Source organism: Delphinus delphis, chromosome 13, assembly GCF_949987515.2.
Source record: "Delphinus delphis chromosome 13, mDelDel1.2, whole genome shotgun sequence".
In the NCBI taxonomy this organism is placed as follows: Eukaryota; Metazoa; Chordata; class Mammalia; order Artiodactyla; family Delphinidae; genus Delphinus; species Delphinus delphis.
The window spans coordinates 21,980,353-21,995,073 of NC_082695.1; the positions used below are offsets into that span (position 1 = coordinate 21,980,353).

A 14,721-nucleotide genomic window follows, 5' to 3' on the forward strand; every position below is an offset into this window, starting at 1 on the left:
AGTTTGAGGATTTCCAAAAGGGTATCTCGTGTTCTTTTCCTCCAGCCTTTCTTTCTCTCTCCTGCTTCTTGAAGTAATTACGTCTTCTAACCAGGACCTCCTCTCCTTCCTTAGCTAAACCAGGGGTCAGAAGACCCACTCAAGAGGCCAGTGGTGTACGTGAAGGGCGCAGACGCCATCAAGCTGATGAACATTGTCAACAAGCAGAAAGTGGCTCGAGCAAGGATCCAGCACCGCCCTCCTCGAGTGAGCCTCCGCTGGCCACGCCGCCACCTTCCCTGCTGCCGCCTGTGCCTTAATCCCCTTTGGGCTTTGGCCTTTTGCTCCTACCTTCTTTCCGTCTACAATGCTGATGCGCCCCAGGTTCCTGCAGGTTTAGATCAGACTTAAGGCTGGAGGCCAGGGAGAAATTTCACCCGGCTCCTCTAGAGGGGATTTGAAAAGTCCTTCCAGAGATAGGTGATTTGTGACCAAATGTCTCTTCCACCTGGCATCCCCTCTGGGTAAACTCCTATCCTTTTTTCTCTTCTGTCCCATCTCCCTGTGAAAGGCTAACTGAGGAGCATTGAAGGGAAGGACACCCTGCACTCAGCTTCCTGTATCTCCCTCCTTCCGTCTGGCCTAGACTAGAGGATAAAGCCTGTGCTTCCTTCTTCCTATGGGGCAAATGCATTACTGAAACCCCCTAACTTGTATTTGATTCTGGAAAAGTAAGCTTTCAACAGGGATTGGGGCTCACGACTTCCAGGTGGTTAATGAATAGCTTCATTTTTTAGGCTTCTCTTAGGTGTATTAAAGGGACACTGCTGGCATCTTTTGCCCAACCTCAGACTGAAGATTCTAGGAACCTAGGACAGGTGCCCCACAGATGGTTTATTTCCTCCTCACGAATATTGGAATATTCACATAGAGGATGGGTCTTTTGCACAAAATATCCGGATACCCATAGCATTCAGTTAGCAAAACTCCATTCCTGTTGGCTAAACACGTCCCAGATGAGGTAACTTTAAGGTTTTAGGAGGCAGTGTGCCATGAGGAAAAGGTAAGAACTAAAACTAGAGGGAGTTTGCAGAAGAACTGACTTGCTGGCTGCTTTTTAAAGGAAAAAAGGGCGCTTTGGTAAATATGACTCATTGTAGTGGAAGCTGATATTTGTGGAAGCAGCATACAATTTTCTGAGTTGTTGTAAACCATTAATTATATGGTTAGTAATCACGGTTCCCTCAAAACATGACACTCACTCTTTTGTCCCATAAATGTGATATTTGTGTTTATTTGGAAGGGCCTCTCCTACCGGTTACGGCGAACTTTGCGCTATTCTGCAGGGAGCGAGGCTCTGTGAACAGAGTTCTCCTGGCTGTTAGGAGGCCTGGCTGAGACCGCTGCGGCCTCCCCGGGCCACGCTGTGGGGCACTACCTGGGCCTGGATAGCACACTGTGTGTGTCTTAGCAGAACCCCACATGTGCCCTGCAAAGGAGGGGAAATGCAGCCCGGTGGCCCCATCCTTCTCCCGACCAGGGCTGGCCCAGCCCGTGTGCCAATCCCCTGTGACTCACTGTGTCCGTGTTCTGTTCCAGCAACCCACGGAATACTTTGATATGGGGATCTTCCTGGCCTTCTTTGTCGTGGTCTCCTTGGTCTGCCTCATCCTCCTTGTCAAAATCAAGCTGAAGCAGCGACGCAGTCAGGTAACGCAGAGCAGCCTGTGAGCGTTCATCCCTGTGGCCCCTTTGCCGGCGCAGACCTGGTCCTGAGCCCTGCAGCCCGTCCCCAGCGGCCTAGAACCAGCAAAGATGGAGAAAAAGCAGAGCAAAGCTTATAGCACTGTGTCGTCTCTGTTCTGAAAGGGCCAGTCCTACAAAGGCCAAGCCCTGGGGCCGTTTCCAGCCGGGGGTTTTTCCAAAGAAATGTTTAAATGTCAACCTGGACCCCTAGAGCCCTGCTCCTCAAATATGATCTGGGGACCAGCAGCATCAGCATCACCTGGGAGCTTGGCAGAAACTCAGAATCTCAGGCCCCACCTCAGACCTGCTTCATCCGACTCTGCATCTACCAAGCTCTCCAGGCGATGTGCTTGTAGGAAGGAAGGATTGGGGGTAGAGGGCAATGGGAGGCTACTCGGGAATCTAGACTCTCAGAGGTGTAGCAGTGTGATGTCCACAGCGAGAGACGGTGGACTGGGCGCTGAGTTCTCTCGAGGATGGGTGGCCATCACCGACGGAGCAGCAGCTGATGTTTGTCGAGCGTGTCTGGTTTGCCAAGTGCTGGGCACCCCAATGCATGGTCTCATTTGCCCTCAGAACGTTCTCCAATGAAGGGAGGAACCCTTAGCACAGAGCAGAGTTGGCCAAATAATTAGAGTAGACCTCTGCTGGTACTGCTGCTTAGACCGATGTGGTGGACACTTGGGAGTCTAGAAGATCTGTGCTCTTGTGCCGTGGCCTCTGAATCTTTAGTGATTTCTCAGAAGTCTGTCCTGGCCTGATGGAGACTAGTGTTTGGCCGACCATGGCCCCAGGGGTGACTAGTGCTGTTAACATGTCCCAGACCCTAACATGGACCACGTTCTGCTGTGCAGAATTCCATGAACAGACTGGCCGTGCAGGCCCTGGAGAAGATGGAAACCAGGAAGTTCAACTCCAAGAGCAAGGGGCGCCGGGAGGGGAGCTGCGGGGCCCTGGACACGCTCAGCAGCAGCTCCACGTCCGACTGTGCCATCTGCCTGGAGAAGTACATCGATGGAGAGGTAACGGCAGAGGTGGGGCCAGTCCTGGTGGGGATGAGGTAGACAGGCCTGCAGATGGAAGGGGAAGGGCTTTTCCCACAGGGGAAGGGCCGAGCTGCCTAGATCTCCAGGAGACGTCCTGAGACCTTCAAACTGCTCTTCCCCCCCGCCCCCTGGAAGCAGGTGGCCACATACACAGACACTCTCTCCAGGGGACCGAGCTGAACATAGGTGATTTCGGAAGTTGATCAGAAATATATAATGGGCCAGAAAACGTCTAGTTGTAAGAACATTTACACTTAATTTCAGAATTGCTCTTCTGAAAACTCTGGTGCTTGACTTGATACAAACCTCTCTTACAAAGCCGTATGGAACGTTTACGTTTTTACTTATAAAGAGACAAGGGGGGCTTCCCTGGTGGCACAGTGGTTGAGAGTCCGCCTGCCGATGCAGGGGACGCAGGTTCGTGACCCGGTCCGGGAAGATCCCACATGCCGCGGAGCGACTGGGCCCATGAGCCATGGCTGCTGAGCCTGTGCGTCCGGAGCCTGTGCTCCGCAACGGGAGAGGCCACAACAGTGAGAGGCCCGCGTACCGCAAAAAAAAAAAGAAAGAAAGAGAGACAAGGGATGTGATGTCCCCTTTTTCCTTCTAGCTTTTTTCTGAAATTTTAAAACTTTCAGAAAAGTTGCAAGAATCAGACAATGAATGCTGGATCATTCATCTAGAATCACCCATTGTTAACATTTTGCCACATTTGCTTCATCTCCTTCTGGATAGAGGCGTGCATATACACACACATTTTGGGGAGTGGGGAGCAAACCACTTCAGAATTAGTTGCAGGCATTTGATGCCCCTTTGATGAAAGTGTCCCGCTGCTGTGTAGACTGTTGGATGAAAAAAGAGGTTTTGCAGAGGCCTCCAGATGAATAGTCTCACATGGTCTCTACCTGCAGACTGCCTGAGTTCTCATCTGGGCCCAGGAGGGTTCTAGCTTTGTGATCTTGGGCAAGTGACTTTATTCTCTGTGCCTATGCTTGTGATATGGGCCCGAGACTGACCTGTACTCCAGGTGATCACAAAGGTTACACGAGAAAATCCAGGTAGGACTCTTGCCACGGTCAGGCACAGCCTTAGGTGTTTGAATGTTACTGCATTGAGCTGGTCAGAGAATGGAAAATCAAAGTAAAATTAGCAAGTCTGGAGGGTGCTTTGGGCTCAGGAACTTTAGAGGTGGTTCTGCCTGCCTCAGAACCCCATTACCTCCTCTCCACGTTGGGTGCTTTGTTATTAACTGTGTGCCCCCAGGTGAGTGCTGAGGGTCCAGTGAAGGGGAGGACGGGAGAACTTTGCCCCCTTGCTGCCCCACCTGTCAATCATGAGTCCTGGGCATCTTCCTTTCTACCCACCCCATTTTGGGTATCTGGAGCCAGCCACCATCCCAGAAGTGCAGAAGGTTTTGGGGTGTATCTAGCCACCCTTCCATACCCCCAGGCTCACCATTTGCACTAGCATACAGCTCTGGCGGTCCCTTATATGTGGCGTGGGTGTGAGTGCCCTCCTCACAAGAAGGGAGCTGGCTTCCTCCCTCAACACCAAGCACCGTGGTTGGAGCTGGCTGATGGTCCGTGTCTTTCTCCCTAGAACCCATGTGTGGGCCCTGACTCCAGGGAACGGAGCCCACTTGTAGCTAGAGATGGGGAGGGGGAGCCTCTGGGCACTGCCACAGTGAACTGGGCTCCTTGGTCCACTCTGGGCTCCACGGGAAGAAACACTGCAGGGCTGAAGACAGCACCGCCCTCTGCCTGTGCCCTTCCTTCAGGCTGTGTGTCCTCTCTCCCTCCCAGGAGCTGCGGGTCATCCCCTGTACTCACCGCTTTCACAGGAAGTGCGTGGACCCGTGGCTGCTGCAGCACCACACCTGCCCCCACTGTCGACACAACATCATAGGTAATTCTCCGCTGCCTCTGTTGTTGCTGGAGTGTCACTGTCTTTACCGAGTACCTAGCAGGAGCAGGACACGTGCTGGGGAGCGAGCAAACCACCGCAGCATTGCCACCTGGACTTGGAGGCGTGGGGGCTTGGGGTTTGGAGGCCTCTGAAGAATCACCCTGAGTTTGGGTTCTGGCTTTGACATGAACTGGCTTCCTGACCTTGGGCCAGGCACCCGGCCTCTCCAGGCCCTGGGCCCACAATCTCTTCAGCGGGATGACAGTGGTGACGCTTGCTGTGCCTGGTACCTCGGGGTTGTGATGCTGCTGCTGCCTCCCTGTGGTGGTGGATGAGGGCCCAGAAGGCAGGGTGCCCTCCAGGTATAGCTGTTCTCCCAAGAGGGAAAATGCCTTTCCCCTCCGTGTCCCTGTTGCTCTCTCGAGCCTTATGCCGTGCAGAGCAGCTGGGAGGTGGGAGATGGACCCTGACAGGAGTGACCACCTTTCGAGTGGAGAAGCAGGAGGCCTCTACCCGCGTGGCCAGGTTTGGCGACAGCTTAGAATGGGCCATGGTCGTGAGACTGGGCACCTTGGCGCCGGCCGCCTCAGTCTCTGCCCGCATCCGCCCCTTGAGCCCTTGGCCCCAGCGTGCACGCCCCCCTGACCGCGTTTCCTCCGCCTCTCCCCAGAACAAAAGGGAAACCCGAGCGCCGTGTGCTTGGAGACCGGCAGCCTGGCGCGCGGCCGGCAGCAGAGGGTGATCTTGCCGGTGCACTACCCCGGCCGCGTACACAGGGCCAGCGCCATCCCCGCCTACCCCACGAGGACAAGCATGGACGCCCACGGGAACCCTGTCACGCTGCTGACCGTGGACCGGCGCGGGGATCAGGGCCTCTTCCCGCCGCAGACCCCCGCCTACATCCGCGGCTACCCGCCCCTCCATCTGGACCACAGCCTGGCCCCTCACCGCTGCGGCCTGGAGCACCGGCCTTACTCGCCGGCCCCCCCCTTCCGCAGGCCCAAGTTCGGCGGCCGCAGCTTCTCCAAGGCAGCTTGCTTCTCCCAGTACGAGACCATGTACCAGCACTACTACTTCCGGGGCCTCAGCTACCCCGAGCAGGAGGGGCAGCCCCCTCCCGGCCTCAGCCCTGGGGGCCCGGCTCGGGCCTTCCCCCCGGGCGGCGGCGGCAGCAGCGGCCTGCTCTTCGCCCCCGCGGTGCACGCGGCCCCGGCCTCGCACCTGGAGAGCGGCAGCGCGTCCAGCTTCAGCTGCTACCACGGCCACCGCTCGGTGTGCAGCGGCTACCTGGCCGACGGCCCGGGCAGCGACAGCAGCAGCAGCAGCAGCGGCAGCTCGGGCCAGTGCCGCTGCTCCTCCAGCGACTCGGTGGTGGACTGCACGGAGGTCAGCAACCAGGGCGTGTACGGGAGCTGCTCCACCTTCCGCAGCTCTCTCAGCAGCGACTACGACCCCTTCGTCTACCGCAGCCGCAGCCCCTGTCGCGCCGGAGACATGGGGGGCTCAGGCCGGGGGCCCGTGGTGCGCCTCGAGGGCTCCCCGCCCCCTGAGGAGGTCCTGGCTGCGGCCCGAGGCCCAGGTGCGGGGCGGGGAGAGCCCTGGCCCGGGCCCGCCTCTCCCTCGGGGGATCAGCTGTCCACCTGCAGCCTGGAGATGAACTACAGCAGTAGCTCCTCCCTGGAGCCCCGGGGGCCCAACAGCTCTACCTCAGAAGGGGGGCTCGAGGCCTCTCCCGGGGCCGCCCCGGACCTCAGGAGGACCTGGAAGGGGGCCCGGGAGGGGCCGATGTGTGCCTGCTGCTGTGAGCCCCAGACTCCCGCCCCAGACCCCGGAGCGGGAGCGGCTGGGGGCGGCATCTTGTTCCTGGGCCCCCCTCCCTGTGAGGGCTGCGGCCCCCAGGGTGGGGAGTCACAGCCGGGGAGCTCCCAGGGCCCCTATGGCCTTCACCCGGACCACTTGCCCAGGACAGATGGAGTGAAGTATGAGGGCCTGCCCTGCTGCTTCTATGAAGAGAAGCAGGTGGCCCATGGCGGGGGCGGGGGCGGGGGTGGCGGCCGCTACACCGAGGACTGCTCGGTACGTGTGCAGTACACGCTGGCCCAGGAGCTCCCGCCCAGCTGCCACCCCGGGGCCCGGGACCTGAGCCAGCGCATCCCCATCATTCCGGAGGATGTGGACTGTGACTTGGGCTTGCCCTCTGAATGCCAAGGGACCCGGGGCCTCAGCCCCTGGGGTGGGACGCTGCCAGGTCCGGATGCCCTGTGGCCCCACAGAGGCTTGGGAGCAGCCCAGCAAGAAGAGTGGGTTCCGTGCTGCCCGGCCAGGGCACCGCTGCCACTTCCCTGCCCTCCAGAGGATGTGGGGGCCCCTGGGGCCAGCTCCCCCAGTGCCCCCCAGGACACTCAGGACTCCAGTGCCACAGCCACCGAGGCTGCAGGTGAGAGCGGGCGGTGACGGTAGGCCAGGATCTGGGTCTTCTCTCCACACAGTCACTTTCTGAGTGACTTTCTTGGTGCCCTTGGCTTTAAACAGCATCCGTACCTGATGATTTCCAAGTGTTACTCCCCAATCCAGCCCTTCCTCTGGGCTCCAGACCTGCTGGCCCTCTGCTTCCATGAGCTCTCTCCCCCAGATGCTGCAGAAGCATCCCGCTTGATCCTGCCACAGCAGTGTCTCGAGTTCCTCCCTCTGCACCCCCTTCTCCAAGGCTCCCTACCCAGATGCTCAGGCCAAAAGCCCAGGCCCCAGCCCTGAGCCTGCCCTGCCCCTCATGCATCAGGGTCCTGGGCTTCTCAGCCTGTCTGTGAGAACCACATGTGCTGGTTTTCCCCTGGTCCAGAAAATTGAATCCCCAGAAAAACGAAACTTAGCAAAAGACATGCAAAGCCCAAGTCCAGATTTTTTATTATTAGATTCAGCAGACATCATCAAATTGTGATAAAGTTGCCAAATCTTTTGTCTTCAGTAGTGAACAGTGTGCAGTCTAGCACCTTTGAATAGCACTGGGACAATTCCAACTCCAAAGTAAACCCCACGTGGATCTGCTCTGCTCCCCGCCTGCTGTCCGCAGCCAGGCCTATTTCCTCTCTCTAGGGTGAGGGCAGTAGCCTTCTGACGGGTCTCCTGTGGCCAGTCTTGCCTTCTGTTCCACGTGGGTGCCAGAGTCGTCTTTTTTAAAACATAAGTCTGTCTTTATACCAGAAAACTCTTCACTGACTTGCCATTACCTTCCAAATTTTAGAAATGTAAACCCCTCACCCAGGTCTGTATGATCAGGCCCTGCCGCCCCCGCCCAACCTCCTCCCGCATCCCTCCTTCTTCATGATGTCAGCCGCCTTGCCCCCGTCCTGTTCCTCCAACGTGCCAGGTTCATTCCAGCCTCCAGGCCTCTCTACCGCTTCTCTCCTGCAGATCTTGGGTTAAGAGCCGGCCTCCAGCCCCCTCCGAGCTCACTCTCACACCCTCTGTTTACTTCCCAGGTTTTCACAATCTGAAATTACTTTGTTGTGAGGTGTGGGAGCTCCGCAATGGGGGTCTTACCAGTGCCTGCAACAGGGCCCAAGGCACATCTTTTGTACATTGTGTTTTCATGCTGCCTAAGGGTTTCCAGAAGGCTCTGCACAGCCCAATGTGGGAGGCCGGCTCCCTAGAAGGCCTCCGTGCCCTCAGAAAGGGGGCTCCACTTGAGCCCTTTACCATATACACAGTCCATCCAGCATCCAGAGCTGTCACTTCTGAGAGCCCACCACACGCTGGGATGGGCCCCCAGGTCCCTTGCCTCGTCCCTGCATGTGGTGCCCAAAGCCTGCGGGCCTGGCCCCCTCCCCTGACGATTGTTCTTTCTCTCCCAGGACCAAGATCTCCCCTGGCCGACAGTGGAGGCCCTGGAGCCTGAGCTCAGATGGAACTCTTCCGTGGAAATGGGAACTGTATGGAGATTCCAAACTCTGACTTCCTACAGAAAAAAAAAGAAAAAAAAAGGATTTTTTTAGCTTTGACAAACACAAAACTGGTAATAAAGAGAGCCCTCCTCAACCCAAAATGTGAGCCACGTGTGGCAACCCCTCCTCCCAATTAACAAACCAACAGACAAAATTCTCTTAGTCTTTTGCCTCTTGATAACATGTTACTCTTCTGTTTTGTAAAGTGTGTGTGCTTGGGGTTCGAGGTGTGTGGGATTGACTTCTCTGCTTTGTTTTTTAAGATATTATATGTAAATGTAAAAAGTTATTTAAATATATATTTTAAAGAACCCTAACTGCCAACTTTTGCTGAAAAAAAAATCACTGCTGCAGTAATTGAACCACATCATGTGTAGATACTGTTGTCTCCCTGGAGGGAGCTCAGGCCTTTGAAAAGCTCAGGGCTACACCTGCCTTAGAAAATGAACCAGAAACTTGAAGTAAAGCTAGTTGATATGGGTACAAACTCTGAGGAACAATGCAATGCTGCCTCTTACTTTCTCGTGGCAAATCCCAACATACAAAATGTCAGGCCTTCTCGGAAGCCATGCCTCTCCAGCCTGCACCTTCAGGCAGCTGATGGAAACAGCTTGGGGTCGGGTGGAAGGTCTGCAGCACTGCGGAGCCGGGACAAGCCATTGCTACGTAAGCCCCAGGGTGACAGGGACGATTCTGCGTAGTGTCCTCAGTCTGTCCCCTCTGGTCATCGTCCTAACTAGGACAGAGTTTACAGTCCTGATTTTGGGCTTCCTGCCACTGGCTGCAGAGATGGCTCGACGGGGTGTGTGGGGAGAGACACCCAGGAGGAATGTACGTGGTTTTGCAGCCTTGGTGTCTACCCCAGCTGTGGGAGAGGTGGGATGGAGGGCGCCCCGGAGCGGACCTGTGCGCATGCGTCCGTGTGTGCCCGGCCACACACACCCCGGCTGCTTCCGGCGTTGGGCTGCCTTCCTGGGTGCGCGTCGCCGGGACCTGATAGGGTCTGAGCTCCCTTTGAATGACAACGTTTCCCATCCCATTGCTTCAGGGTTGTTCAGCCCTCTGCCTCGTGGCTGAAATTGCTCATCTCGCCTGTAAATGTCTACTATCCTTTCTACCTAATGCACTATTCTGTATTGATTCTCCATGAGACAGAGTGAAAGAGACTATCAGATAGTTTAGACCCAAAGGGTAGGTTTTTATATATTGTTCCAACCTTTTGTTGTTTGTTGTTGCTGTTGTTGTTTTAAGAGGGAAGAAGAGTTTAAAAACCCAAACCATTTTTTAAAAGTTTCCATTTTAAAAGGGAGAATCTATTTAAAGCTATTTCAGATCAGGGATCGTTATCCTTTTTGTCCAATGTATTTCTTGTTATTAAAAAATTTTTTAGAAGAAACTAATCACATTAGCTCTTGTGTTCGCTAACTCTTCTGGTCACTTCTGTTTATTCATTTATTCAGCAGGTGTTTGTTGTCATCTGAAATGCTCATTTGCTGAATAGGAACCTTGAGTCCTGGCCCCCTGTAGGTGGGGAAGCAGAGACCCACCCTGGGCTGCCAGGGGACTGTGACGGCTCTTCTCCAGTCAGGCCCAGGGAAGGTCAGCCCAGGGTCCACATCACAACGTTTTGAATGAGAATCTTACTGAATCCCTTTTTCTTAAAAATCCCAGCCTGTGATGAGGAAATTTACTTACTTCCAGCCAGGATTTGTCAGAAAGAAATTCCAGCATCAAACGATTGAGCCGTTTGCCATTAAGGAGCTCACTGTGGTGAGATTTGTCATCCAGCCTCTGAGGTGCAGTCCCTTGGGGGCTGCCCCCACCCCCACCCCCTGCACCGCCTGTGCCCAGCACACCTGTTGGCGAGGGTGTGCGAAATGCCTGAGCCCTGTGACACGTGATCTGGGCCGCCTTTATTCCTCGGGCCAGGAGTAGCAGCTGCTGAGGACAGCAGCTTGCATCTTGTGATTTTAGGGAAGGGGTGGGGGGTGTGGCTTCTAACATGAACTACAAAAAGCAGCTTCTCATTGTTGAGATTTTGTTTGTTCGTTTGTGGCTTTGTGTTTGTTTGTTTGTTTGTTTTTAATGCCTTTGAGTGCATATTATCTTCCTTGTCTGAAATCATACCCCCAAAGTGGCTTTCTTTAGCCCTGGCTGGAAAACCACTCCTCAGCAGCCTTAAGCAATAAATAGATGAGGAGAGCATGTGGCTTCAACTGGGCTTATTAAAATAAATGAGTCCAATTTTCATTTGAAAGAGCAGTAACTACAGATGGCCAAAAAAACCACATTTAATTTTCATAGTTTATAGGGTGGTAGAAACAGAAAAGTGAAACTTTCAGGCTTTAAACCTCAGCCGTTGTCTTAAATTTGTGTTGGGTCACCAGAGTATGGTGACCAACTATATCGCCTCACCATTCAAATCAAAAGAAATGTCTTCTTTGAAGTCGTAAGACTCCAATAATGATGACAAGTACCTTTTCTTGGTGGCCTCTCAGTGGCATGTGGGAGTTACATAGCTATGGAAACTGGGAGCATCACATCTTCCATTGAGAGAGACACACACACACACACACAAACACACGCGCGCAGGAATGTGACTGTTGGGTGTGGTCCCGTGGCTCAGCCTTGGGTGTAGGACAGCCATGTAGACTGAAGAGTGCTAGAACCAGTTAAAAATGGGGGGTTGGGAGTTCTGGTCCACCAGGTACCTCTTTGTAGTAGACACAGCCCCAGGATGCTGGCCTTAACTCTCCGTCTCTTTGCCTCTCCCTAACCCTAACCCTAACCCTAACCCACGCCGTTTTATGACACGTCCACCACTCTGCTGTCCACCACTCACACCCTCCCTTATGTGCTGCTAGTTCCTACTCAAAGTTCATGCAGGACTAATGCTTTTACAATGAGGTCTAAAAAATAATTACTAATCAAGAGTATTATTTTTTAAACAGAACTGCCTTTTTCTATTCTTTATATAAACTCTATTGTGTTGGTCTAACAAGGCACTATTTTAAAATGTTTTTTTAAAAATTTCTCCCATAGCACTTAAAAGATATTTTGTAAAGACTTTGCTGTAAAGATTTTGTAATAAAGTGGTCTAAGGGCTCCTCCTCCAACATTACCATTAAAAAAAAAATGTTTTAAAGGCTAGAAAACAACTTATGTATATTCTGTATATGTATAGCAGCACATTTCATTTATGGAAATATGTTCTCAGAATATTTATTTACTAATATATTTATCTTAAGCCATGTCTTATGTTGAGAGTGTGACGTTGGAATAATCATTGAAAATGACTAACATGAGGCCCTGTAAATACATGATAATTGCACACAGATTTTACATATTTGCCGACCAAAAATGATTTAAAACAAGTTGTAGTCTTCTATGGTTTTGTAACAAATTGTACAAATGACTGTAAAAAAAAATACAATTTTATCAAGTACGTTATATATTGTCATTGCTCTATTTGGTAAAGGTCTACAGATTCCACAAAGGAGAGGTCTGCTTGAAGCAGTGCCTAATAACATCCGCTCGCTCATGGGAGCATCTGTGTAATTTCCTCTCCTGTTAACACAGAGTTCAGGTTATTGGGGATCCAGGTGGTGTCTGGGCAAGTATCTGAGAGACAGTGTTTGAGATTATGTCTCTGAGGTGGTGATAGGTTTTCTCCTCAGCCCTATGGGGGGAATGGTGGTCAATCCCAGCAGTCCACTTTTTGAACATAGGGACCGTAAACTGGGTATAACCATCGACTTCATCTGCTAAGCCTTTTCCTATCTGGAAGACTGAGGCCCTCCAGCCCCTCTTTAAGGAAAAGGGACTTGTAGGAAAAAAGCTTAAGCATCCAGCCTGGAAATGACCAAATCATGAAGGTGGAGAGGGGCCCCGAGTCTAAAGTGAATCTCATACCCATCTGTCTTGTTTCCCGGGGAGGGTAGTCACTGATCTGTAAAGTGCTCTGAGATCGCGTGGAAGGTGCAAAGTGGTGTTTATTCTTCGGACATTTAGCAGAGAATACCCTAATCCTGTGAGCTCCTGTCCCTATTTCTCGCTCTTTGACTTGGGCCATTTCTTGGGAGCATGCTCCTCGTGGACCTCTGGCCTCTTCCTGCCTGGCAGTGGGTCCTTCTGAGCACCTTCAGGGGTGGCAGCCTGGCTGCAAAGAGCCTCCCAGGGCTTTGTTTTGATGGCCTTGCCCAGCTCCTAAGTGTACCTCTCGGGGGTCCCTGAAGGGTTCCACAGCATTGGCTCCACCACCGTGTGGTGCAGAGCCCAGTGGCCCTCTGTGCAGAGGCCATGGGTGGTTAATGCATCCTCCGACAGCTGCTGTCTCTTCCTGGTTTCCGGAAGTGAGGTGAGGCTCGGCCCTTCCAGGACACTGTCCCAATGTCCCGGGGTAGCACTTGGGAGGCAGCCACATGTTCAGCATATCTGCTCTCAAGATCTTGGCAGAGTGTTCCTTTTTTCTCCTTTGAAGTTTCTTTACTGTAGCCAGGAAGAAAGCAGAGAAGTCAAAGCTAAAACTTGAGAAGGGAGCTCAGGATAATTATCTGGGATTTGTGTCCCCAAGTCTTGGTTACAGCCACAACCAACATTTGTCTAGCATGTTCTAGTTTACCGAATTCCTTCAGGGATACCACTGCGAGTGTTTCCCCACAGCCCTGTAAGGTCAGCAGGAGACAGCTTTAAAAGCAAGGAAATTGGAATGGGTTTGCCCAAGGCCACACAGCCAGAAGGTGGACCACGGCTGTTACCTACTGAGTGCCACCCAGGACCCTAAACATCTACTCTGTGCCAGGCTCTGCTCAAAAGCCCTTTGCATGCATTAACTCATTTCATCCTCATGAAACCCTGTGAGGGGAGGGCTGTTTCTCCACATCTTATAGATGACAAAAACCAAGGTAGAAAGAGACTGAGCCCACGGTCCCCCTCAATTACGGTCAGAGCTGGGATTTGAACACTGACCACCTAGCTCCAGGGTGCATTCTGAGCTCTGCCGGCCACCGTGGACTAACGGAGCTGGACTCAGATCAGGCCTCTGGGCGCCAAGTTCTCCATGTGGACGTTCATGACCAGATCTGTGGCTCAGCTCTGGGGTTCAAGCATGTGCATCTGAGCCTTTCCCATCCTCATTTTTGCTTCAAGTCAAGTTTCTTTTGTCTCCACTTCTGAAAGCCACTTTATCCTCCTCTCAAACTGAGCAAAGGAGAAATATGCATGACCCCAGATCTGTCCTCTCTCCACTAAATCACGCCCCCACCCCCATCCTGACCCCCCACAATCCTGTCTTTAACTTCAGGGTTTCCTTCTCTTGGCATGAAGCCCTAGCTTACCTTTCCTTCTCCCCACCCCATCACATTTTCTCCACCACCAGCCATCACCTACCTCATTGACGCCTCCTGCAGGCCTCCTGTGCCTGGGTGAACCTGGCCACTACCCCACTGGCCACTTGCTCTTGGAACTGATGGAGTTTCTTATCCCGCCCCGCTGGGCGGCTTTCGTTGCTGAATCGTCCTTGGGCTTTAATCTCTTTGAGGGTTTCGCATCTCCAAACTTGCGTGGTACTGGGCAGCATTTCTCCTTCAGTTGTCGCCTGAGCAAAAGTCTAACCAGGGAGAAGGAACTGGCAATTAATGGGTTCTTTACAACTTCCCAAGAAGAGGTGGTACCTGGTACGGGAGCATTGATGTTCTGCTTTGCACACTTTCTGGTTGTCCAGATGTTGGTGAGAGCTGGCGAGTCCACATAGCAGTCCTGAAGCCTGGTGTTCATAAGATAGACTGTCAGAGTCCATAGGTGGGGTTGCTGGGATCTCATCTCACAGAGATTGGATGCTAGAATTATAAGGGGGAGAAAAGGAATAAAAAAGGCCAATTCTCAAGCAGAGACTAGAAGGTCTACTTTGGAGGTAAAGTATTAACATCTTTTTATAGACCATTCCTTCCACACAGCTCTTAGAAATCTTTCTGCACAACCTCTCTCCTGCACACCAAAACCTTTTGTACCAAGTAGGGAAGCAGTAGAACTTCACAAGGTCACAGTGATGGTCAGGTTCTCAGAGAACATAGCATGCTTGGGCTGGAAGCGGAGGGAGGGTCAGA

The 14,721-nt window shown here is 53.0% G+C and overlaps 2 protein-coding genes across 2 annotated transcripts in view; one reads left to right on the top strand and one right to left on the bottom strand.

Moving 5' to 3' along the window:
* ZNRF3 (zinc and ring finger 3) overlaps window positions 1-12,057 on the top strand; it is a 148,672-nt gene extending 136,615 nt beyond the window's left edge. Inside the window, exons 4-9 of the mRNA XM_060028285.1 lie at window positions 115-246; window positions 1,579-1,689; window positions 2,580-2,747; window positions 4,574-4,676; window positions 5,347-7,113; window positions 8,528-12,057. Coding sequence (XP_059884268.1) covers window positions 115-246; window positions 1,579-1,689; window positions 2,580-2,747; window positions 4,574-4,676; window positions 5,347-7,113; window positions 8,528-8,571 — 2,325 coding nt within the window. The 3' untranslated portion in view covers window positions 8,572-12,057. The remainder of the gene's footprint in view (window positions 1-114; window positions 247-1,578; window positions 1,690-2,579; window positions 2,748-4,573; window positions 4,677-5,346; window positions 7,114-8,527) is intronic.
* A 604-nt stretch (window positions 12,058-12,661) lies between these two features.
* Window positions 12,662-14,010, bottom strand: C13H22orf31 (chromosome 13 C22orf31 homolog). Its single transcript, XM_069541343.1, is given in 3 exon segments — window positions 12,662-12,976; window positions 12,979-13,105; window positions 14,006-14,010. Coding segments are annotated over 3 exon segments (447 nt in total).
* Between the last annotated feature and the right edge of the window lie 711 nt (window positions 14,011-14,721).